General features: G+C 46.5%; 1 protein-coding gene across 3 annotated transcripts in view; it reads left to right on the forward strand.

Moving 5' to 3' along the window:
* The first annotated feature begins 566 nt into the window (after positions 1-566).
* Positions 567-26,094, forward strand: part of PPP1R13B (protein phosphatase 1 regulatory subunit 13B) — a 116,941-nt gene continuing 91,413 nt past the window's right edge. For 2 of the 3 annotated variants that reach the window (XM_003902320.5, XM_017961585.3), the window contains exon 1: positions 567-884. In XM_003902320.5, the coding sequence (XP_003902369.2) occupies positions 876-884 (9 nt within the window). In that variant the 5' untranslated portion in view covers positions 567-875. Of the gene's footprint in view, positions 885-1,563; positions 1,646-26,094 lie in introns of those variants that run through there. The other variant, XM_017961586.2, reaches the window with a different exon arrangement.

The raw sequence follows: 26,094 nt of genomic DNA on the forward strand, positions 1-26,094 counted from the left end.
CCTCGGGAGCCGGTGCGGGGGGCGCGGCCGCGGAAGACGCTGGTGGGGGCGGGAAGCAGGTGCCGGCCAAGGGCGCCGGGTCCGGGCTGGTTCTGAGTGCGCGGCGTCGGGTCACGTGCCGGCTCCGGGGTCCCCCGCGCCCCTCCCACCGGCCTCTGGGCCGCAGCCCAACGGGGCGCCGGGAGCCGGGGGTCAGGCCACGGTCAGAGTGCGGGTGCGCGCTGTCGCCGCAGGGACGCTCTCGCCCACAGTCGGCCCCCGGGAGCCCGGGTTCGAGTCCCGGCCCTGCCGTGATCCGCTGCGGGACCCAGGCCGGCCATTTCCTGTCGGGCCTCCGTTCTCCCACCGTCCGCGGCCTCCCCTAGTTGGGGCTCACGCAGGCGCCGGGGCGGCCACCGGTGCCCACGGCGCGCCCGCCCCTCCCCCGCCGCCGGGAGCGCGGACGCGCACGCACCTGGCTGCCGCTGAGAGCGAGGGTGGCGGGCGGAGTCGGGAAGCCCCGCCCCTCTCTCCGCCCCCGCTTCCGCCGGGCCAATCAGAGGGGGCGACGGGCCCCGTGCGGGGCGCCGCGCTGGGGGCGGGGCCTGCGGGGGCTGAAGGGCGAGCTGGGCCGGCGGGCGGGAGGCGGTCGGGCTGGGGCTGGGGCTGAGGCGGCGGTGGCGGCCGGGTGCCCGGGACAGCGACGCAGCGCGCCGGCGGCCGTCACAGGGCCGGCGAGAGCCCCGCAGCCCGCCGCAGCCGCCGCCTCGCCGCGGCCGGGCAGGAGAGCACAGCGACGGGAGCGCGGCCTTAGAAGGCGGCCGGAGCGGCGGGCGCAGCTCAGCGCGGAGCGTCCTGTCAGGCGGCGGCCGAGGGTGCCGCGGACTCTCCCCGCGATGATGCCGGTGGGTGCTGGCGGGCGGGCGGCGGCGGCGGCGGCTTCCTTCGCGGGCCGCCGGCCAAGCCTCCTTCCTCCCGCGGCTCCCAGCCCCCGCGGGCCGGTGCGAGGCCGGGCGGGCGGGGAAGGAAGTGGCTGGGCGGGCGCGCCCGGCCGCGGCGCCCCCCGGGCAGGCAGGTGGGGGCGGCGCCGGCTGTCAGCGCGGGGCCGGGGCCGCCTGCGGGCCCTTCCTGCTCGGCCTCCCCGGCCGCGGGGCCGCGGGGACTGCCGTGGGGAGAAGCAGATGCATTTGGGGCTGGTCATCCCTTCGGTCCTCTCCGGCGCGCGGTCGGAAGCTGGGGCACAGGTCTCGTGGGTGGCGCAGCTGTGACCCGCCTGAAACGAACGTCCTGGGGTCGCACTGGGAGTCGACGGGGTGGGCACCCACGCCCGGAGTTCCCACACTCGGCACCCGCATTCCCGTAGCCTTCGCGGTTGTACTGAGGAAGGTGTCGAGTGCACGGATTTTGAGAGCCATCTTAGGAATTCCCTTTTCCCGTATCTGCAATGTTGGTTCGTTTTGCTTTAACTGGTTTGTTCTCCGTGTTCTGAAGGTTGAACGAGGTTCGTTTGTAGTGGTGGTGCCTTTGTCCTGCCCTTAAGGATGCTTTCGCCTAGAAAGACATTGGCCATTAGATTTGCCGTCGTCCTACGGACCCTTCCCTTTACCTATAATCTAAATAGGAGGGGATGCTGAATTCTGATGTTTAAAAATTGGCTTTTTGGGAGGTAAGCATCATGACTTATGAAAAAATGTGGGACTGGTCGTACCCAGCTGGAGAGGTATTGGTTTTCTGAGCGCCTATATAGTGAGTAAAATTCTCAAACACATTTGTAGTAAAATAACACAGTCATTTTTTTAACCTACAATACTACATTGAAAATCACATTTCACAGGAAAGTGCAGTTTCTCTGCATTCTCTACTTGAATTGAATATTGCAATTCTGCTGTGCTGCACCCAAGGACATTTAGATTAGATCCCCCCTCTCCCTCTTTGATTTCCTTTCTCTTGATAATCTCTTCTCCCCGTTTTTAGAGGATTCCAGCATGTTTTGTAGCCGGCTTTCAGTGTTTTCCAAGTCTTAAGGTTTGATCTACTTGATCCTTAGGTCTTTCTTTAGCATCAGGCTTGTTGGGTTTCTAAACATTTGGTTTTAAATGAATAATTGTCTTGTAAGGGAAAGAGAATTGGATGAGCATCAGAAGATCTGGGGTGAAACACTGGTTCTTCCACTTTTTAGCTGTGTGACCTTGAACAAGTCAAGGTCTTTGAGCCTGGAATTACCTCTAAAGTAGGGACAAAAATATACCAATATCTGAGCGCTGTCCTGAGGATCAAATAGGATGATGTTTCCAAAAGTGATTGTTGAACAGAATGTCATACAAATATTTATTATTCTTAATATGGGTTTGAATTTTCAATTTCTAATTTTAATCGCTATAAGATAAGGCATTTGGAAACTTCCCTCCCTAATTCTCACTGGCTAGATTTTGATGAAAGGCATTATGGTGTTTCATAATTTTGAAAGCAGTTTTAGTTAAATCCTGTAATAGTTGATTGATGCGTTCATACTATGGTGGCATTGAAGGATATCTAGAAATATTTTGGCTGGCTTCATCATTGTATAATGTTTAATTATAAATATTCTGCTAAGAAACTTGGCTTACATTTTCCATATGATTCATTCAGGCATTTTACCTCTATTCCACGTGATTAGAGTTTTGAGTTCCTACCTTAACAGGTTTCCTTTTTAAGAAGTTTGTTTAGCTGGGAATTGGGACATTTCTTCAAATTTCTCAAAACAATAAAATACTGTTTTTTTAAATAACAGTTCTATTATCTGTTTAAAATACTGCTTTTGTTTAAAAATGCCTTTTAGAAACAGATGGCATTGCTCTTAGACTCTCTCTTATGGCTTTTACTTTTGTATTTCCTTCTTGATCCTTAAAAATACTACTTGTGGGACTGAGTCCTTCCTCTATTAACACAGTTGGAGTTGGTTGTAAATTTAGTAGGAGTTTTCAGAAATGCCATTTTTACTTGGTAATATGTAAACTATGTATCCAAAAATGTAAATAAGATTTTTCTCGATTTATTGTATATTTGGTATTCATCATGATGATGATGATGAATCAAAGGAACGTTGGATCATATTTTGCAGTTTGTGTAGAGCAGCACTGTCCAATAAAAATGTAAAGCAAGCTACAAATGCAATTTTAAATTTTGTGGTAACTACATGAAACAAATTGAAAAAGTGTTAATTTTAACAGTATCCTTTTATTAACTCAGTATATCCAAAATGTTATTATTTTAACATATAATCAATAGAAAAACATCACTAATGAGATATTTTACATTTTTTCTGCTACTGTTTGAAATCTGGTGTGAATCTGGTGACAGTTTGCATTTTACAGCACACCTTAGTTCAGACTAGCACATTTCCAGCACTCAATTGCTACATGTGGTTAGTGGCTACCATATTGGACAACACAGGCTTAGAGTATATTTTATTTTATTTGAAAATTGGCAATTAGTATATAATGTCTGTGTTAACTTTTTTTTTTTCTTTTTTTGAGACAGAGTCTGACTCTGTTGCCCGTGCTGGAGTGCAGTGGCACAATCTTGACTCATTGCACCCTCCACCTCCCAGGTTCAAGCAATTCTCCTGCCCCAGCGTCCTTAGTAGCTGGGACTACAGGTGTGTGCTACCACACCTGGCTAATTTTTGTATTTTTGTAGAGACGGGGTTTTCACCATGTTGGCCACGCTGGTCTTGAACTCCTGACCTCAAGTGATCTGCCCACTTTGGCCTCCCAAAGTGCTGGGATTACAGGTGTGAGCCACTGCGCCTGGCCTGTGGTAACTTTTTTTTCTGAGAGAGAGTCTTGCTCTGTTGCCTAGGCTGGAGTGTAGTGGCCCAATTTTGGCTCACTGCAACCTGCACCTCCCAAGTTCAAGCGATTCTCCTGCCTCAGCCTCCTGAGTAGCTGGGATTACAGGCACCCTCCATCCTGCCCAACTAATTTTTGTATTTTTGTAGAGACAGGGTTTCACCATGTTGGGCAGACTGGCCTTGAACTCCTGACCTCAGGTGATCTGCCCTCAGCCTCCCGAAGTGCTCGGATTACAGGTGTGAGCTGCCGCGCCCGGCCATGTGGTAACTTTTAATTAATCACATGGTATAGTACAGTGCCCAGTCTCTCAGCTGTTGGGAATAAATGAGAGTGTCTGGCCAAATTCTCATCTGACACAATCAAATCTCTGTAGAAGTCCTCTATTTGCTGTTGTACAAAGTGCCATGACTTTCCACTTTTTTTTTTTTCCCCCTCAATACAGGGTTTCACTCCTGTTGCCCAGGCTGGAGTGCGATGGTATGATCTCAGCTTACTGCAACCTCTGCCTCCTAGGCTCAAGCAATTCTCATGCCACAGCCTCCCGACTAGCTGGGACCACAGACAAGCCACGGCAAATGGCTAATTTTTTGTATTTTTAGTAGAGATGGGGTTTCACCATGTTGCCCAAGTGGGTCTCGAATTTCTGAGCTCGAGTGATCTGCCTGCCTCAGCCTTCCAAAGTGCTGGGATTACAGGTGTGACCCACCCCTCTGCCCCTGCACCTGGCCTTTCCACCTTTTTTTCTTTTTTTTTTTTTTTGAGACGGAGTCTCACTCTGTCGCCACGCTGGAGTGCAGTGGCACGATCTTGGCTCACTGCAACCTCCGCCTCCTGGGTTCAAGTGATTCTTTTGCCTCAGCCTACCAAGTAGCTCGGACTACAGGTGCCCACCACCACGCCCAGCTAATTTTTGTATTTTTAGTAGAGATAGCATTTCACCCGTGTTGGCCAGGTTTGTCTTGATCTCTTGACCTTCTCATCCGCACGCCTTGGCCTCCCAAAGTGCTGGCATTACAGGTGTGAGCCACTGCGCCCAGCTGGCCTTCCCACTTTTAAACTAAATTGTATTTTGGAATTTTCCCTTAAAAATAGTATTTTTTTTTTTTTTTTTTTTTTTTTTTTTTTTTGGTTATCTGTAGTCACTCACCTTTTTATCAATGGATGACATTTTAAAAATGTTTTCCCAGGAAAAAAGGGTACCATTTAAATAATACTTTTCAGTTAGTCCGTAAGATCTGGGCCTGAAAGCATTTAAAAGTTTGATAGAGGCCGGGCGCGGTGGCTCAAGCCTGTAATCCCAGCACTTTGGGAGGCCGAGACGGGCGGATCACGAGGTCAGGAGATCGAGACCATCCTGGCTAACGCGGTGAAACCCCGTCTCTACTAAAAAATACAAAAAACTAGCCGGGCGCGGTGGCCGGCGCCTGTAGTCCCAGCTACTCGGGAGGCTGAGGCAGGAGAATGGCGTAAACCCGGGAGGCGGAGCTTGCAGTGAGCTGAGATCCGGCCACTGCACTCCAGCCCGGGCGACAGAGCGAGACTCCGTCTCAAAAAAAAAAAAATAAAATAAAAGTTTGATAGAAGTAAGAAGTTTAGTCAAAATGGAAAGCCCAATTTAGATTATAGAAAGGATGAAAACTGCCTTGATTCAGCATAATTTTTTTTTTTTGAGACAGTCTCACTCTATTGCCCAGGCTGGAGTGCAGTGGCAGGATCTCAGCTCACTGCAACCTCTGCCCCCCCGGGTTCCAGTGATTCTCGTGCCCCAGCCTCCAGAGTAGCTGGGACTACATATGCACACCACCATGCCTGGCTAATTTATTGTAATTTTTGGTAGAGACACGGTTTTGCCATGTTGACCGGGCTGGTCTCGAACTCCTGGCCTCAAGTGATCTGCCCACCTCAGCTTCCCAAAATGCTGGGATTACAGGCGTGAGCCACCACACCCAGCTCAGCATCATTCTTTTTGAAAGAGTGTGGATGTTTTGTAGCTAGTAAAACTTTTCATGCATAGAGGAGGTATATCTGGGGAATGTTGCTAAGGATACTTTTTTTTTGTTTTCAGACGGGATCTCACTCTGTTGCCCAGGCTGCAGTGCAGTGGTGAGATCTTGGCTCACTGCAACCTCCGCCTCCCAGGTTCAAGCAATTCTTCCACCACAGCCTCCCAAGGAGCTGGGATTACAGGGGTGTGCCACCACACCTGGCTCATTTTAGCATGTTTAGTGAGATGGGATTTCCCCATGTTGGCCAGGCTGTCTTGAACTCCTGACCTCAGCTGATCTACCTGCCTCAGCCTCCCAGAGTGCTGGGATTACAGGTGTGAGCTGCCATGCCCGGCCAGGTTACTTTTTCTTTTCCAAAAGAGTATCGACGAGTCAAAAAGTGTTCTGTAGCTCTGAAGTGTTTTTTCTTCATAAAGAAGGCACTATGGGCTGGGTGTGGTGGCTCACGCCTGTAATCCCAGCACTTTGGGAAGCTGAGGCGAGCACATCACCTGAGGTCAGGAGTTCAAGACCAGCCTGGTCAACATGGTGAAACCCCATTTCTAATAAAAATACAAAAATTAGCCAGGCATGATGGCGGGCGCCTATAGTCCCAGCTACTCAAGAGGCTGAGGCAGAAGAATCGCTTGAACCTGGGAGGCGGAGGTTGCAGTGAGCCGAGATAGATAGTGCCACTGCACTCCAGCCTGGGCGACGGTACGAGACTCCATCTCAAAAAAAAAAAAAGGCACTCTGGTGGTGGTGTTTGGTGATGTTAGCAATGGGGCACCTAACTTCTTTTTTTTTTTTTTTTTTTTTGTAGACGGGGTCTCCCCTTGGCCCCCCAGGCTGGGGTGCGGTGCCCGGATCTCGGCTCACTGCAAGCTCCGCCTCCCGGGTTCACGCCATTCTCCTGCCTCAGCCTCCCAAGTAGCTGGGACTACAGGCGCCCGCCACTGCGCCCGGCTAGTTTTTTTTTGTATTTATTAGTAGAGACGGGGTTTGACCGTGTTAGCCAGGATGGTCTCGATCTCCTGACCTTGTGATCCGCCCGTCTCGGCCTCCCAAAGTGCTGGGATTACAGGCTTGAGCCACCGCGCCCGGCCAAGGGCACCTAACTTCTATTAGACGCTGTGAAGTGTGGCTTTGATTGTACTTATTCCTGTCCTAGGAGCCCTTTCAGCATGTTTACTGCAGGGTATGGATAACATTAATTTGTTTTTAATATTTAGCTTTCATTAAATATGTACTTATTCTAGGTATTCATTTTCTTCCCAACTATGTAGAAACATTTTGAGATAGTAGGATAGGTTTTTCACTTTAAAATAAACAACTGACATGTAATTGACAACAGAACCCTGAACTGGAAATAGGATTCTTGTTCCTACTGTTAGTGAAGACCTTTGGACTTAATCTCTTCGGGCCTGTTTCTCGTCTGTAAAATGAGTTGGATGTGGTAATTTTCAGGCATTTATGGTGGATCCAGTAGCTGATTTATAGCAGATACTTGCATGAAGTTCTCTAATATTCATATTGGCTTCATCAAAGGTTGAGGCAACTTGACACTTGTTTTGGCAGGCTTCTAGTAAACTCTTTCATTTCCAAAGCATCTTTTATGACAGAGCAGATAGTAAGAGCTCAGTAAATGTTTGCTATTATTTTTTAATTAATAATTAAGTGACTTAAAATTAAGACTTGATAAGCTTAATTTTACAGCTGATTTCAGTAAACAAACACCAAAGACAGGACAATATTTAAAAAAATTTTTTTTTCTCTTTTTTCTTTTTGAGATGGAGTCTTGATCTGTCACCCAGGCTGGAGTGCAGTGGTGTGATCCCAGCTCACTGCAATCTCTGCCTACAGGGCTCAAGCGATTCTCCCACCTCAGCCTCCTGAGTAGCTGGAATTACAGGGACCCGTCACCATGCTGGGCTGGAGTTTCGCTCTTGTTGTCCAGGCTGGAGTGCAATGGCGCCATCTCGGCCCACTGCAACCTGTCTCCTGGGTTAAAGTGATTCTCCTGCCTCAGCCTCCTGAGTAGCTGGGATTACAGGCATGTACCACCACATCTGGCTAATTTTGTATTTTTAGTAGAGACGGGGTTTCTCCATGTTGGTCAGGCGGGTCTCGAACTCACGACCTCAGGTGATATGCCTGCCTCAGCCTCCCAAAGTGTTGGGATTACAGGCGTGAGCCACTGTTTCTGGCAAAAAAAATTTTTTAATTGATATATTTGTATATGTTTCTTGCATAGAACGTGTAATGATCAAGTCGGAGTATTTGGAATATCTATTGCTTCTAGCACTTACCATTTCTACGTGTTGGGAAGATTTCAGTGGCTCTCTACTGTTTCAAAATATAGAATACATTGTGTTCTTTTTTTTTTTTTTTTTTTGAGAGGAAGTCTCCTTCTGTTGCCCAGGCTGGGGTGCAGTGGTGCCATCTCAGCTTACTGCAGCCTCCACCTCCCGGGTTCAAGCAATTCTCCTGCCTCAGCCTCCCAAGCAGCTGGGTTTACAGGCGTGTGCCTCCACGCCCAGCTAATATTTTTGTATTTTTAGGAGAGACAGGGTTTCACCATGTTGGCCAAGCTGGTCTCAAACTCTTGACCTCAAATGATCTGCCCGCCTTGACCTCCCAAAGTGCTGGAATTACAGGCATGAGCCACTGCACCCTGCCAAAAAGGGGTAGTTTTTTCCACCTGGAGTTTGGGGACAACTCAGTTTTAAATGTAAATGTGTTAAATGTATTTTCTTCATTCCTTTCTCAGCATCCTACTTTGAACGGTTTTAGGATTAACAGTTTCTTAGGATTTTTAGCAAAATAGAAACTTAAAATATCACTGAGTTATTGTATTGGAGTTATATAACTAGTTGTCAACATGCATTTGTATGTGTTTGCACAGATGGAGAATACTTTCTCAGCAAAAGTATGGTGGGATTTTGGTGCCTTGAAATGCTGTTGTCATAGTTATTTCACAAACTGTGGTTCTAGGGCTAAACAGAGGGATGGTGGTAATCAGATTCTATTGTGACACTTTTTTGGCTTGATTGCTTTGCTTTATTTCACTGCAAAGATAGCTGTGTGACACTTGTTCAGACTAATTGGTAAGCAAAAGCTGCTGTTACTGGATTTTGTAAAATGAAAATCTTCGGTGATGTCATATAGAACAATATAAAACTGGAAAAATTAGGTAGTTTTTATTAAAATTAATGGCATTTGAAATATTAGTGTACAGTTCAGTACAAGATCTTGTTAGTGGCATTACTGATGTGTTTAGAGAAAATGTTAACTGAGGTTTTAGCAGAATCATGATTTATGCCACATGTTGTGATTGTAATTATCATAGCTCAAGAAAATGCAAAGGCTGTGTGGTAGGAGCATGCCCAGCATGCTGGAGAAGCAAAAGTAGGCCTGTGTGGCTGGAGCAGAGTGAGTAAGGGGGAAAGTGGAGGAGGTGAAGTCAGGTGATGGAGACAGTAGTGTAGGATTGATCTTGTAGGGCCCTAGAGGCTATTGTAATGACAAAGAAGATGGAAAGTTTTTTTTTCCTCTTTTTTGGCGGAGTTTTGCTCTTACCCAGGTTGGAGTACAATGGCATGATCTCAGCTCATTACAACCTCCGCCTCCCAGGTTCAAGGGGTTCTTCTGCCTCAGCCTCCCGAGTAGCTGGGATTATAGGCATGCGCCACCACGCCCGACTAATTTTGTATTTTTAGTAGAGATGGGATTTCTCCATGTTGGTCAGATTGGTCTCTAACTCCCAACCTCAGGTGATCTGCCCACCTCGGCCTCCCAAAGTGCTGGGATTATAGGCGTGAGTCACTGTGCCCGGCGAGGCATTTCTTTTATCAGAAATGAAACACAATGGGCCGGGTGCTGTGGCTCACGCCTGTAATCCCAGCACTTGGGGAGGCTGAGGTGGGCAGATCATAAGGTCAGGAGATCAAGACCATCCTGGCTAATATGGTGAAATCCCGTCTGTACTAAAAATACAAAAAATTAGCTGGGTGCGGTGGCATGCGCCTGTAATCATAGCTACTTGAGAGGCTGAAGCAGGAGAATCGCTTGAACCTGGGAAGCAGAGGTTGCGGTGAGCTGAGATTGCGCCACTGTACTCCAGCCTGGGTGACAAAGCGAGACTCTGTCTCAAAGAAAAAAAAAAAGGAAATACAATGGTCTGTTTATTGCATCATAAGCAGTTCTGAGTAGTAGGCATTGCCTAGGTGACTTTACATGTAGCAGGTAAAAGTGCAGACACTCACTTTATTCTGCTTAAATATGGATGCTGGCATTGCCATTTATGGGCTCTTTGTCCTTAAAGTTCCTTGACCCCTCATTGACCTCTGAGTTGGTTAATAATAGTAACCTTACATTGTTGGTAGGAGGATCAGATGCATGAGTACAGTGAAAGTGGCCTGGCATGTAGTAAATTTTTAGTAAATATGTTATTTGTAAACTCTGTTCTCTGGAAAGCTTTTACCATCTCTGCCTTGGCCAACCCTACCATCAGAGGTGCTCACTCTGCTGTGTCTTTTTCTGGGATGGGGGATATGGTATAATTCATGTGCTATAAAATTCATCTTTTAATGTGTACAGTTCATTGGTTTTCAGTGTATGCACGAGACAACTATTGCACTGTCTAATTTCAGATTATTTTACTTGGAGTGTCTTTGCAGTACTTGTCTTAGTTGTAATCTTAAACATTTGTTTGTGTGACTGGTTGATTTCTGTTTCTTGTCCTAGACTGTGAGCTTCATGAGAGCAGGAGCTCTCTCTTTTTACTTCTCATTATACCACTGCCACTTAGCCCAATGATTTACACATAGTTGGTGCTCAATAAATATTTGTTGAATAAAGAAAGATATGATGTGGAAGGTCACGTTGGACTCCATTGTGAAGAGGTGTGTGTGTGTGTGTGTGTGTGTGCCATAACAGAGTTAGACTTGATCCTGTAGAGGTGGTCAGAAACCACCAAATGTTTTTATTGTTGTTACTTATTTTATTTTATTTACGTTATGTTATGTTATTTTTTTGAGACAGAGTCTCACTCTGTCGCCGAGGCTGGAGTGCAGTGGTGCAATCTCTGCTCACTGCAACCTTTGCCTCCTAGGTTCAAGCGATTCTTCTGCCTCAGCCCCCTGAGTAGCTGGGACTACAGGTGTGAGCCACCATGCCCAGCTAATTTTTGTATTTTTAGTAGAGATGGGTTTCACCATGTTGACCAGGCTAGTCTTGAATTCCTGACCTCAGGTGATCTGTCTGCCTTGGCCTCCCAAAGTGCTGGGATTACAGGTGTGAGCCACTGTGCCTGGTCAGAAACCACCAAATGTTTTTAAAAAGTGGAGTGATAGAGTCAGGTTTGTATGATAGAAAGGTAATTCAACAGGAAGAGTACTTAGGAAACAAATTGTTGTAGGCCTGACTTGAGGACCTGAAGAAGAGAAAGATCCAGTTGAAAGGCAGTAAATAGATCGGATGGAGAGTGTGTGTATGTGTGCGTGTGAGTGTGTGCACGTGAGGGAGTGAGTGCTTGCGTGTGTGCACACGTAAGTGTGTGTGTGTGTGAGAGAGGAAGGAGGGAGGGAGGGAGATAGCTGGAATTGAGGATAACAGGTTTATTGCTTCAGCACCCAGGCTTGCCTTTCCTTTAAGATAAAAGATACTGCTTGAGAAGGAGTAAGTTTAAAGGGTTGCGAGAATAATGAGTTTTATTTTGGCTGTGTGGAGCTTGAGATAGATCCCTGCCATGTCCAGAAAGATGTTATCCTTAAATCTTAAGGTAAAATAAATATATTAAATCAAAATTTTTTGCCTATGTTCAGTGGCTTTAATGTTGTGGGTTCTGGATTGCTGCCTGGGCATCTGCAGCACCCACACATGTCCTCCCTGTGTTGCCAGTTTGCCTGATGAGTGTCACCCTGAGCCCACTGGACCAAGGTTCTCAGGGCAGGGACTGGACTCGCTTCGTCCATCTTTGTGCTCCAGGCACCTGGCAGAGTTTATATGTACACTTTTTGTAGAGGTGTAATTTCTCTCTGTGTTGATTTCTTGTGTTACACTTTTTACTCAGTTGCATGTTTGTATTTCTATCTAATGACATTCTTGAAAATAGTATCAGTAAATAATAGTCAGCATCACAAATTACCAAAGTATAAACAGAGATTTTTGTAGAGCTAGTATTTGTGATGAGAAACACAGATGTGAAAGTGTAGAGCATAGTGGTTATCAGCAAGTCCAGACCCGAGACTGTATATTCTGGCTTTGCCTCTTACCAACTCTGTGACTTTGGACAATTTTTTTTTTTTTTTTTTTTTTTTTTTTTTGTGAGACAGACTCTTGCTCTGTTGCCCTGGCTGGAGTGCAGTGGCGCTATCTTAGCTCACCGCAACCTCCGCCTCCCGGGTTCAAGTGATTCTCCTGCCTCAGCTTCCCGAGTAGCTGAGATTACAGGCGCATACCACCACGCCCAGCTAATTTTTTAATCTTTAGTAGAGATGGGGTTTCACCATGTTGGCTAGGCTGGTCTCAAACTCCTGACCTCATGATCCGTCTGTCTCTCCCTCCCAAAGTGCTGGGATTACAGGCATGAGCCACAGCACTCAACCGACTTTGGACAAATTATTTAACCTCTTTGTGCCTTATTTTCCTATTTGTAAAAATGGGTTTAATAACACTATATTTCATAATGTTGTTAGGATTGTCAGGTGCTTAGAATATTGTCTGTTACTATATGTAACAAGTAGTCAGGGTCTGGGCGTGGTGGTTCATGCCTGTAATCTCAGCACTTTGGGAGGCCAAGGCAGGCAGATCACTTGAGGTCAGGAGTTCGAGACCAGCCTCGCCAACATGGTGAAACCCCATCTCTACTAAAAATATAAAAATTAGCTGGGCGTGGTGGAGGGCGCCTGTAATCCCAGCTATTTGGGAGGATGAGGCAGGAGAATTGCTTGAGCCTGGGAGGCAGAAGCAAAAAGAGCCTGGTTGCAGTGAGCTGAGATTGCGCCACTGCACTCCAGCCTGGGCAACAAAATGAGACTGTCTTAAAAAAAAACAAGTCAGTAGGCCAGGTGCCATGGCCTACGTCTGCAATCCCAACACTTCAGGAGGCCAGGGTGAAAGGATTGCTTGAGGCTAGGAGTTTGAGACTAGACAGGGCAACATAGTGAGACCCTATCTATATGTAAAAAAAATAAAAATTAGCAGGATATAGTGGCATGCCTTTGTAGACCCAGCAACTTAGGAGGCTAAGGCACCAGGATCGCATGAACCCAGGAAGTTGAGACTGCACTGAGCTGTGATCACCCACTGTACTTCAGCCTGGGCAACAGAGAGAGACCTGATCTCTTTAAAAAAAAAAAAAAAAAAAAAAAAATGCTGGGCATAGTGGCTTATGCCTGTAATCCCAGCACTTTGGGAGGCTGAGGTGGGAGGATTGCTTGAGCCCAGGAGTTTAATACCAGCCTGGCTATCATGCCAAAACTCCATCTCTACCTAAATAATACAAAAATTAGCTGGGCATGGTGGATGACATCTGTGGTTCCAGCTACTCAGAAGACCGGGGTAGGAGGATCCCTTGAACCTGGGAGGTGGAGGTTGCAGTGAGCTGTTTTCATGCCATTGTACTTCTGCCTGGGCGACAGATCCTGTCTAAAAAAAAAGAGGGCAAATGTTTACTGAGTACTTTTAAGTTTTCTCTAGCAACCATGAGGCTTCTTAGCAGACAAGATTCAGTCAGAAAAGGATCACAATTACCCTATGACTCTGAGGCAGAATGTTTGTGCCCTTCGTGCTGAGAATAGCTAGGTGGTAATTGCAAAATCTATTAGGTTAATATGGACAGAGAGAGAATAGTTTGCTTTTCTTAGAAATTAAAGTTTAGCTGGTGTGGTGGCTCACGGCTGTAATCCCAGCACTTTGGGAGACCGAGGTAGGTGGATCACCTGAGGTCAGGAGTTTGAGATCATCCTGACCAACATGACGAAACCTCGTCTCCACTAAAAATACAAAGAAATTAGCCAGGCATGGTGGTACCTGTAATCCCTGCTACTCGGGAGGCTGAGGCAGGAGAATCACTTGAACCCGGAAGGCAGAGGTTGTGGTGAGTCGAGATTGCGCCATTGCACTCCTGCCTGGGCAACAAGAGCGAAACTTGGTTTCAAAAAAAAAAAAAAAAGACATTAGAGTTGACCTTCCCTGTGCAGTACTTTCTGTTTTCCAGACTTGACTCAGAACCAGAATAAGGTCCACTTCACGCAGTGTTCTGTCAGTCAGCTGAAAAGCCCTTCTTGTGGTCTCTACCTGGATGGCACCTTCCATCTTGTATGAAATACCCCTCCCCTTCCTGTGCTTTATTCCTCTTTGTAGTACTTAACTAGTTTTTGAGACAGAGTCTCACTCTGTCACCCAGGCTGGAGTGCACTGGCGTGATCTTGGCTCACTGCAGCCTCCGCCTCCTGGGTTCAAGCGATTCTCGTGCCTCAGCCTCCCAAGCAGCTGGGACCACAGGCGTGTGCCACCATGCCCAGCTAGTTTTTTGTATTTTTAGTAGAGATGGAGTTTCACCATGTTGGTCAGGCTGATCTTGAATGCCTGGCCTCAAGTGATCCGCCCTCCTCGGCCTCCCAAAGTGCTGGGATTACAGGTGTGAGCTACTGCGCCCGGCCAGTTCCTCTTTGTAGTACTTATATCGGCCTGGTGTTTATTTGTGGAAGCACCATGAAAGCAGTTTTGTTTTCTTTTCCCACTGCAGTATCCTTGGCACTTAGGACATTGTGGGTCTCTGGTAGGCATTTAATATGTACTTGCTTACTGAATGAACTCAGCACGCCTTTAGGATGCATCATTTATGTGCTGGGTCAGCCATTGCTTCTGGTGAGCTCACATTGTTGAGAACAATCATGTAGCTAAAAAATGCCATTCCAAAAGATAAAAGTCAGGATACAAGGTGCAGCAGAGTACAGTAACAGAGAGCTCTTCTCAACCTCAGGATGTTGGGAAGTTTCACAGAGGAGGCGACATTTGAGTGGGGTTTGGAAGATTGAGGAAGAGGGAGTGAAGGTGGTGGGGAAGGACTTTTAGGTAGAAGGATTTTATTTTATTTTATTTTTATTTTTTTTTTTGAGATGGAGTCTCGCTCTGTCACCTAGGCTGGAGTGCAGTAGTGCGAGCTTGTCTCACTATAACCTCCGCCTCCCGGGTTCAATCGAGTCTCATGCCTCAGCCTCTCCAGGAGCTGGGATTATAGGTGTGCACAACCACACCTGGCTAATTTTTGTATTTTGGTAGAAACAGGGTTTCACCATTGTTGGCCAGGCTGGTCTCGAACTCCTGACGTCAGGTGATCCACTCGCTTCGGCCTCCCAAAGTGCTGGGATTACAGGCATGAGCCACTGCGCCTGGCCAGGTGGAAGGATTGACATTCAGAATGTTGAGGTCTGGGCCGGGCGCGGTGGCTCAAGCCTGTAATCCCAGCACTTTGGGAGGCCGAGACGGGCGGATCACGAGGTCAGGAGATCGAGACCATCCTGGCTAACACGGTGAAACCCCGTCTCTACTAAAAAAAAATACAAAAATTAGCCGGGCGAGGTGGTGGGCGCCTGTAGTCCCAGCTACTCGGGAGGCTGAGGCAGGAGAATGGCGGGAACCCGGGAGGCGGAGCTTGCAGTGAGCTGAGATACGGCCACTGCACTCCAGCCCGGGCGACAGAGCGAGACTCCATCTCAAAAAAAAAAAAAACAAAAAAAAACAAAAACAAAAACAGAATGTTGAGGTCTGAATCAGCATGGTGTGTTAAGGGAAGTTGCCTAGGATATGAGGCCAAAGGAGGTAAGAGGAAGGGGACAAGGCTGGAAAAGTGGTAGAAGCCAGGTGTGAGGGAAGTGTATTACCTGCATAAGAATTTGAACCTGGTCCTGAGAAAGATATGAAAATATTGAAAGATTATTTTTGAGTTAAAATATGAGTTACCATTTTAGCAATTTCTAAGTGCACAGTTCTGTGGCATTAAGTACACATTGTTGAGCAACCATTATCAACATCTATCTCCAGAACATTTTCATCTACATCTTCTCAAGCTGAAACTACTGTTGATGGATCTTTTTTTTTCCTTTTTCTTTTTGGAGACATAATCTCACTCTGTCACCCAGGCTGGAGTGCAATGGCACGGTCTCGGCTCACTGCAGCTGCCACCTCCCAGGTTCAAGCGATTCTCGTGCCTCATCCTCCCAAGTAGCTGGGACTACAGGCGCCCATCACCATGCCCAGCTAATTTTTGTATTTTTAGTAGAGACAGAGTTTCGCCGTGTTGGCCAGGCTGGTCTCAAACTCCTGACCTCAGGTGATCCCCACACCCCCCCACCTTGGCCTCCCAAAGTGCTGGGATGCTGGGATTATAGGCATGGGCCACCATGCCCAGCTGGTGGATCTTAAGCTGAGATGTAAAGTGCTCCAATTTAAGTTAAAATTGATACCTTTAAGTGTTTGGAGTTGAAGAGAGTAGTCCCTTACAATAGTCAAGGCAGAAAAGGGTCTCTGAGGGATCAAAATAGTTGTCAAGGAACTTGGCGTTGAAACTGAATTCAGTTTGTAGACTTCCTCTATCCTTCACATAACTTTTATTCTTACATGTTACACAGTTCTAATTTACTAGGCTTCTAAGCCATTAGAAGCTGCATCTGAGGTTGCTAGAGGGGTAGTCGTTGGCAGACAGACTGGAGAGTGCGGTCTCAGGCTGGAAATCATACAGAGGTATAATAGCTTCAGGCACAGCCTGAGGTTGAGGTCTGAGGGTGGGCAGCCTGACCTTAGTCAACCCAACTATAGTCACAATTACAGATGAGAAATTACACATAGGGTAGTAGTTAAAGTTCCTCATGATGACTGAGTCATCAAGAAAAGAGTAAATAATATCAGTGATGTAGACAGCAACTGGATACATTTTAGATGAGCTGTGTGCAATAGAAACATAACTTTTTTTTCCCCAAGAAATAGGCTCTTGCTTTGCTACCCAGGCTGGAATGCAGTGACAGACTTACTATAACTTTAAACTCCTGGGCTCAAAAAATCCTCCTACCTCAGCCTCCTGAGTAGCTGGGACTACAGGTGCACACCACCATCCCTGGCTAATTTTTGTTGTTGTTTTTTTGAGATGGATTCTTGCTCTGTCACCCAGGCTGGAGTACAGTGGCATGGGCTCGACTCACTGCAACCTCCGCCTCCCAGGTTCAAGCGATTCTCCTGCCTCAGCCTCCCAAGTAGCTGGGACTACAGCCATGTGTCACCACACATGGCTAATTTTTGTACTTTTAGTAGAGACGGAGTTTCACCATGTTGGCCAGGTTGGTCTTGAACTCCTGTCCTCAAGTGATCCACCCGCCTTGGCCTCCCAAAGTGCTGGGATTATAGGCATGAGCCACCGTGCCCAGCCACAATTTAAAATTTTCTAGGAGCCACTTTAAAAAGGCAAAAGAGGCTGAGCATGGTGGCTCATGCCTATAATCCCAGCACTTTGGGAGACCGAGGCGAGTGGATCACTTGAGGTCAGGAGTTAGAGACTAGCCTGGCCAACATGGGGAAACCCTGTCTGTACTAATACAAAAATTAGCCGAGTGTGGTGACAGATGCCTGTAATGCCAGCTACTGGAGAGGCTGAGGCACGAGAATTACTTGAACCTGGGAGGCAGAGAGTGCTGGGAGCTGAGATCGCACCACTACACTCCAGCCTGGGTGACAGAGTGAGACTCTGCCTCAAAAAAAAAAAAAAAAAAAAAAGTAAAAGAATGATGTTGAAATTATGATTAACTCATGTAAAAAATATGACTTGAGGCCGGGCATAGTGTCTCATGCCTGTAATCTCAGCACTTTGGGAGGCTGAGGTGGGCAGATCATGAGGTCAGGGGATCGAGACCATCCTGGCTAACACAGTGAAACCCCATCTCTACTAAAAATACAAAACCTTAGCCAGGTGTGGTGGTGGGTGCCTATAGTCCCAGCTACTTGGCAGGCCGAGGCAGGAGACTCACTTGAACTTGGGAGGCAGAGGTTGCGGTGAGCCAAGATCATGCCGTTGCATTCCAACCTGGGCGACAGATTGAGACTTCATCTTAATAAAAAAAGAAAAAAAAATTGCTTGAGTATGTAGTTAATATTAAAACATCATTAGTGGGGTAGTTTACATTCTTTTTTTTTATACTAAGTCTCTCAAATTTTAGAACATATTTTACATATATGTCACAACTCAGTTTGGCTTAACCACACCCCAGATTCTCAATAGCCGTGTGTGCCAGTGGCCATCATATGCAGAACACAATTTCAGATTTTGCCTGAGATGGAAGGGTTAACCCAGCCATTCAGAGAATGCTGCCATTCATAAGAATTAATTCCTTAAGGATTATAGATGGCTGGGGTTTTATTATAGTAGTTTTCAGTTATGAATACTTGGTTTGTATGTTTGGAAAACTATTGGGAGGCAGTAAAGAGTATAGATTTTGGAACAGACTATCTGGGTTTGAATCTCAACACTGTCTTTTCCTAGCCATGTAATCTTGGGTGAGTTACTTAATTTCTCTGTGTCTCAGTTTCCTCATCTATAAAATGGAGGTCATAGTAGTACCTACCTCCTTAGGTTTTACGAGTTTTAAATGAGTTGTTACATAAAAAGAACCTATAAGAGGCTGGGCATGGTGGTTCATGCCTATAATCCCAGAACTTTGGGAGGCTGAGGTTGGGAGGTCACCTGAGGTCAGGAGTTCAAGGCCAGCCAGGCCAACTTGGTGAAACCCCATCTCTACTAAAAATATAAAAATTGGCTGGTTGTGGTGGTGTGTGCCTGTAATCCCAGGCTTGAGCCACCGCGCCCGGCTGAGACTTTATTTCAAAAAAATAAATAAATAAAATAAAAATACGGTCCAGGGCAGTGGCTCACACCTGTAATCCCAGCACTTTGGGAGGCCAAGGCGGGTGGATCACGAGGTCAGGAGATCAAGACCATCCTGGCTAACATGGTGAAATCCCATCTCTACTAAAAATACAAAAAAATTAGCTGGGTATGGTGGCAGGCGCCTGTAGTCCCAGCTACTCGGGAGGCTGAGGCAGGAGAATGGCGTGATCCCGGGAGATGGAGCTTGCAGTGAGCCGAGATCGCGCCATTGCACTCCAGCCTGGGCAACAGAGCGAGACTCAGTCTCAAAAAAAAAAAAAAAACAAAACCCAAAATTAGCCAGGTGTGGTGGCACACGCCTGTAGTCCCAGCTACTCAGGAGGCTGAGGCAAGAGAATCACTTGAACCAGGGAGGCGGCAGTTGCAGTGAACTGAGATTGTACTATTGTACTCCAGCCTGGGCATAGAGAGTGAAACTCCATCTCAAAAAAAAACAAAAACAAAAAACCAATAACAGGGCTAGGCACAGTGGCTCACACCTGTAATCCTAGTACTCTGGAAGGCCAAGACAGGAGGATCACTTGAGGCTAGGAATTCCAGATCAGTCTAGGCAGCATACTGAAACCCTGTGTCTACGAAATATTTTTTAAAAAGGCCAGGTGCAGTGGCTCACAGCTATAATCCCAGGACTTTGGGAGGCCAAGGCAGGCGGATCACCTGAGATCAGGAGTTTGAGCCAGCCTGACCAACATGGTGAAACTCCATCTCTACTAAAAATACAAAAAAATTAGCTAGGTGTGGTAGCGGGCATCTGTAGTCCCAGCTACTCGGGAGGCGGATGCAGGAGAATCACTTGAACCCGGAGGTGGAAGTTGCAGTGAGCCAAGATCATGCCACTATACTCCAGCCTGGTGACAGAGGGAGACTCCATTTGAAAAAAATAAAAATAAAATATTTAGCCAGGTGTGGTGGTGCTCACCTGTAGTCCCCAGCTACTTTAGAGGCTGAGGTGGGAGGAATGCCTGAGCCCAGGAGTTTGAGGCTGCATTGAGCTGTGATGGTATCACTGAACTGCAGCCTAGGTGGCATAGTGAGACCTGTGTGCATAGTAACTATACACTATAGATGTGTGTTTTTATCCTCAAAATATTTATTATCTGTAAAATGTTAGGCTGGATATGGGTGGCTCACTCTTGTAATCCCATCATTTTGGGAGGCCAAGACAGTAGCATTGCTTGAGGCCAGGAGTCTGAGACCAGCCTGGGCAACAACATAGAAAGACCTTGTCTGTATTAAAAAAATTTTTTTGTGGCTCACGCCTGTAATCCCTGCACTTTAAGAGGCTGAGGCGGGCGGATCACGAGGTCAGGACATCAAGACCAACCTGGCTAACATGGTGAGACCCCGTCTCTACTAAAAATACAAAAAATGAGCCGGGCGCGGTGGTGGGCACCTGTAGTCCAGGAGAATGGCGTGAACCCAGGAGGGGGAGCTTGCAGTGAGCCGAGATCGCGCCACCGCACTCCAGCCTGGGCGACGGAGCAAGGCTCTATCTAAAAAAAAAAAAAAAAAATTTTTTTTTTACATGATTAAATTGTTTTGATTCAGTACAGTTCAAAGACAGTCTTGCTTTAGAGATTCCTTCATTTCACATAGGCATTTAGCAAGTTTACACAAGTGAAGAAAAAAATGTTGAAGTGTCATTTTTGAGGATGCTTTCTAATTGATGTCTTTAGGTAACTAGTTTCCTTGTTTGCTGCAACATTTGAGTCTGCTTAACAACCACAGCAGTAGTGTAATTAATGATTAAAGGATTTAGATATATAATTAAAATTAGAAAAATTTTGAAAGGATGATTTTTATCAGCATTTAATTAATAATACTGTTACAGTTAAGCCACTCTTTCTCTCTGAAACACTTTAGAATTCTTTTTTTTTTTTTTTTTTTTTTTTTTTCTTTTTTTTGAGACGGAGTCTCGCTCTGCCGCCCGGGCTGGAGTGCAGTGGCAGGATCTCGGCTCACTGCAAGCTCCGCCTCCCGGGTTCACGCCATTCTCCTGCCTCAGCCTCAGGAGTAGCTGGGACTACAGGCGTCCGCCACCTCGCCCGGCTAGTTTTTTTTAGTAGAGACGGGGTTTCACCGTGTTCGCCAGGATGGTCTCGATCTCCTGACCTCGTGATCCGCCCGCCTCGGCCTCCCAAAGTGCTGGGATTACAGGCTTGAGCCACCGCGCCCGGCCAACACTTTAGAATTCTATGTCTGAGGAGACTTCATAGTTTTATCTTTTTTTTGCAGTCAGTATATTTAACACTGGATTATTTTGAGAGTTTCCACTTATTTGTAAATAGAGTAGAAAAGAGTATCAAAAGTAAAATAAAAATATAAAAAGATTACTATTTAGTACCTAGAAGACGGGTAAGAGGAGGACCTTTATCACCCAAATCTTCATGTGGTAATTTGAATGTCAAGTTTTTGGCACAGAAGAAAGCAGCTCCTGATGGGGGATTCTTCAGTCCTGCTTTGATCTGCTGTTGATTAGCAATCCAGCCCTGCTGCTTCCAGTCTATCCTGTCTTCTTGGGACATAATCTGCATACCCTCTCATTCCATCTGCGGCTTACTCCTTTCTGTCTTAGCCTTCCTGTGGCGTCCTTTGGGAAGTCTTTCCTGTTGGAGCAGGCAGCCCTTCTGTGGGATCTCGTGGCACTCTGCAGTTCTGTACTGTAGTTTTCTGCTGTTTTTTCTCTGTGTCTGCTCCAGGTTTAGTGAGGGCAGAAGTTGGCTCAGAGCCTGGCCCAGCGCCAAGCTGGGCTGAGTAAAATTTTCCTAAATGAATGAATGAGTGATCCTGTAAATGTAACCAATTTATGTTACATAAAAGGTAATACTGCCTTACACTATAGGTTTTGGCTGCTTGCACTTTTTTTTTTTTTTTGGAGACAGCGTTTCACTCTTGTTGCCCAGGCTGGAGTGCAATGGCGTGATCTCGGCTCACTGCAACCTCTGCCTCCTGGGTTCAAGTGATTCTCCTGCCTCTGCCTCCCAAGTAGCTGGGATTACAGGTGCCTGCCACCACGTCCGGATAATTTTTTTGTATTTTTAATGGAGACGGGGTTTCACCATGTTGGCCAGGCTGGTCTAGAACTCCTGACCTTGGTGATCCACCCGCCTTGGCCTCCTACAGTGCTGGGATTACAGGCGTGAGCCACTGCACGAGGCCATGCTTTTTATACTGCCATGTCTTGCCATAAAGCAAAAACCTGGCCAGGCGCGGTGGCTCAAGCCTATAATCCCAGCACTTTGGGAGGCTGAGACGGGTGGATCACAAGGTCAGGAGATTGAGACCATCCTGGCTAACACGGTGAAACCCTGTCTCTACTAAAAAAATACAAAAAACTAGCCGGGCATGGTGGCGGGCGCCTGTAGTCTCAGCTACTCGGGAGGCTGAGGCAGGAGAATGGCGAGAACCCGGGAGGCGGAGCTTGCGGTGAGCTGAGATCGCGCCACTGCACTCCAGCCTGGACGACAGAGCGAGACTCCGTCTCAAAAAGAAAAAAACCTTAGAGCCCAATTTTAATCTCTTTATATGGTTATTTGCCTCTGGAATTGAACAAATTCTTTAAAAATCATTCTTAATAGTACCTTATGGTCTAATTGGTTTCTTGTCCTTTTTGAGAGTTGCTAGTAATTAGATACTAAGGCTTCTGTGGGGTGACTAGGAGAGGAAAATGCTGTTTTTATAACAGCAATAGTAGCTGCTTATACTTTTGGTAATAAAGTCACAGTAGCTAAGTTTCATGATTAAATGTAATGGAAAAATGAATCTGTGTTTTGTCAGCTTGTCTTGTTAGGTGACAACCAATCATTGTTGAAGTCTTTTAAGCCGAAGCTTTATGGTTAATGATATATGAACCTGTTTCTAGCAGTTTATGATGTATTGGCTAATATTCAGAGAAGTCTGGTGCTAGGAATTACTGAAACCAAAATTTTACACTACCATGAGATAAGAAATGGGTTTCTCAATGTTTTTGCAGGCTCTACTACACATTTAGATTTTTGCAAAATCTCATTACCTTCGCATTCCTCTCTCCACCCCAAAAAGTACCTAGTATAATTTTTTTTTTTCTTGAGATGGAGTCTTGCTCTACCGCTTGGGTTGGAGTACAGTGGCGTGATCTCTGCTCACTGCAGCTCCACCTCCTGGGTTCACACCATTCTCCTGCCTCAGCCTCCTGAGTAGCTGGGACTACAGGCACGTGCCACCATGCCTGGCTAATTTTTTGTATTTTTAGTAGAGGTGGGGTGTCACCGTGTTAGCCAGGATGGTCTCGATCTCCTGACCTCGTGATTCACCTACCTCGGCCTCCCAAAGTGCTGGGATTACTGGTGTGAAACACTGCGCCCGGCCTTAATCTACCTTTTTTTGGCTTTTTTTTGTTTGAGACAGAGTTTCGCTCTGTCGCCCAGGCTGGAGTGCAGTGGCACGATCTCGGCTCCCTGCAAGCTCCGCCTCCTGGGTTCACACCATTCTCCTGCCTTAGCCTCCCCGGTAGCTGGGACTACAGGCGCCCGCCACCACGCCTGGCTAATTTTTTTTTGTATTTGTAGTAGAGACGGAGTTTCACCGTGTTAGCCAGGATGGTGTCGATCTCCTGACCCCGTGATCTACCTGCCTTGGCCTCCCAAAGTGCTGGGATTACAGGCGTGAGCCATTGCACCCAGCTTTTTTTTTTTTTCTTTAGTAGAGACGGGGTCTAGCTATGTTGCCCAGGCTGATTTCAACCTCCTGGCTTCCCCACTGTGCATGGCCTATACCTACCAAAATCTAAACTTAATTGCTTTATACTTTTGTTTCAAAATTTTCAATGTGTTTCTTGTGGTTTGAAGCTTTATTAGTTTGTCATAAAACCATAATTTATGATTTCTCTTACTATAAAGTGAGGAGAAATCCATCTATAACTGCTAAGATCCCTTGTAGTGCTGACTTCTCGTGATAATAGCTGAGTAGACCTCTTTATGTGAAAACCCTCTTAGGGAAGCTCCTGGTGAAGCAGGTGGGTTTCAAATTTGAATTGTGTATGCATCCTGAGATCAAGAAAGGCCAAGTGGCCTGGGCTGAGCGGGAAGCAGTTCTATCCTGGATGTTAAATCTACAAAGGCTTACTTTGGAGATATTGCGAGTTTGATTCCAGACCACTTTAATAAAGCAAATAATCACAATAAAGTGAGTCACACAAGTTTTTTGGTTTCTCAGTGCATGTAAAAGTTACGTTTGGCCAAGTGTGGTGGCTCACACCTGTAATCCCAACACTTTGGGAGGCCGAGGCAGGTGGATCACCTGAGGTCAGCCTGACCAACATGATGAAATCTGTCTCTACTGAAAATACAAAAATAAAAATACAAAAATTAGTCAGGCCTGGTGTCGGGCACCTGTAATTTCAGCTACTTGGGAGGCTGAGGCATGAGAGTCACTTGAACCTGAGAGTTGGAGGTTGCAGTGAGCCGAGATCACGCCACTCCTCTCCAGCCTTGGCAATAGAACGAGACTGTGTCTCAAAAAAAAAAGGCCGGTGATGGCTCCGCCTGTAATCCCAGCGCGCCGGGAGGCCCGAGAGGCAGGCGGATCGAGTCAGGATTTGAGACCATCCCTACAGCTGCTGCAGTGAAACCCCGTCTCTATTAAGAAATACAAAAACTGGCCGAGGAGGCGGTGGGGCCGGGCGCCTGTAGTCCCCAGCTACTCTCGGAGGCTGAGGCGGAGAATAAGCAGGCAGGCCGGAGCTTTACAGTGAGAGCTGAGATCAGCCACTCCCAGCCTGAAGAAGGCTGACAGGCCGAGACTCCGTCTCAAAAAAAGGTAAAAGAAAAAATCGTTGTCAACAGGGTGTTGTTTAGTATAGCCACCTTCGTCAATGATTGTAGCTAGATCTTCTGGATAACTTGCTGCAGCTTTTCTGTCATTACTTGTTGCTTCACCATGCACTTTTATGATACAAAGATGACTTCTTTCCTTAAAGCTCATGAACCAACCTCTGCTAGCTTCCAACTTCCTTTTGAAGCTTCCTCACCTTTCTCAGCTTTCATAGAATTGAAGAGAGGGCCTTGCTCTGGATTAGGCTTTGGCATAAGGGAATGTTGTAGCTGATTTTCTTGATCCAGACTACTAAAACTTTCTCCATATCAATACTAGGCTGTTTCAGGCTCTCATCATTTGTGTGTTCACTGGAGTAGCACTTTTAATTTATTTTGGGAAGTTTTCCTTTGTATTCACAACTTGGCAAGAGACGTAGCTTTCAGCCTATCTCAGCTTTTGACATTCCTTCCCCTTAAGCTTAATCATTTCTAGCTTTTGATTTAAAGTGACAGACATGGTCACTTTCCTTTCACTTGAGCACTTACAGACCATTGTAGGGTTATTAATTGGCCTGATTTCAATAATGTTGTGTCTCAGGGAATAGGGAGGCTCAAGAAAGGGAGTGAAATGGGGGAATGGCCAATTGGTGGAACACTCAGAACACACACAACACTTACCAATTAAGTTTGCTGTTTTACGTGGGTGCTATTTGTGGTGCCCCAAAGCAATTACAACAGTAACATTAAAGATCACTGATCACAGATCACCATAAGAAATACAATAATGCTGGGCGCGGTGGCTTAAGCCTGTAATCCCAGCACTTTGGGAGGCCGAGACGGGCGGATCACGAGGTCAGGAGATCGAGACCATCCTGGCTAACACGGTGAAACCCCGTCTCTACTAAAAAAATACAAAAAACTAGCCTGGCGTGGTGGCAGGCGCCTGTAGTCCCAGCTGCTCGGGAGGCTGAGGCAGGAGAATGGCGTGAACCCGGGAGGTGGAGCTTGCAGTGAGCTGAGATCCGGCCACTGCACTCCAGCCTGGGCGGCAGAGTGAGACTTCGTCTCAAAAAAAAAAAAAAAGAAATACAATAATAATGAAAAAGTTTGAAATGTTGAGAGAATTGTGACACATGGATGAGCACATGCTGTTGGGAAAATGGCCCCAGTAGACTTGCTTGATACAGGGTTGCCACAGCCCGTCAGTTTGTTAAAAAAAAAAATGCAGTATCTGTAGAACTCAATAAAGCAAAGCACAATAAAACAAGATATGCTTGTACTTTCAACAAATATGTTTGTGCTCTGATTAAATGCCAGGCCATTGTGAAAGATGTGAATGGCCCAGTAGGGAAGATAAATGTAGTACAAAGAAAGTGACATACAACAAATATTTATTACCTTTTGTTATATACCCACATGATCGTAGGCACTGTGGACTTAAAGACACTAATTTGCTGTCTCCTTTCTTTTCTTTTCTTTTCTTTTTTTTTTTTTGAGACAGAGTCTCGCTCTGTTGCCCAGGCTGGAGTACAGTGGCGTGATCTCGGCTCACTGCAACCTCTACC

The sequence above is a fragment of the Papio anubis genome, chromosome 7 (genome assembly GCF_008728515.1).
Source record: "Papio anubis isolate 15944 chromosome 7, Panubis1.0, whole genome shotgun sequence".
In the NCBI taxonomy this organism is placed as follows: domain Eukaryota; kingdom Metazoa; phylum Chordata; class Mammalia; order Primates; family Cercopithecidae; genus Papio; species Papio anubis.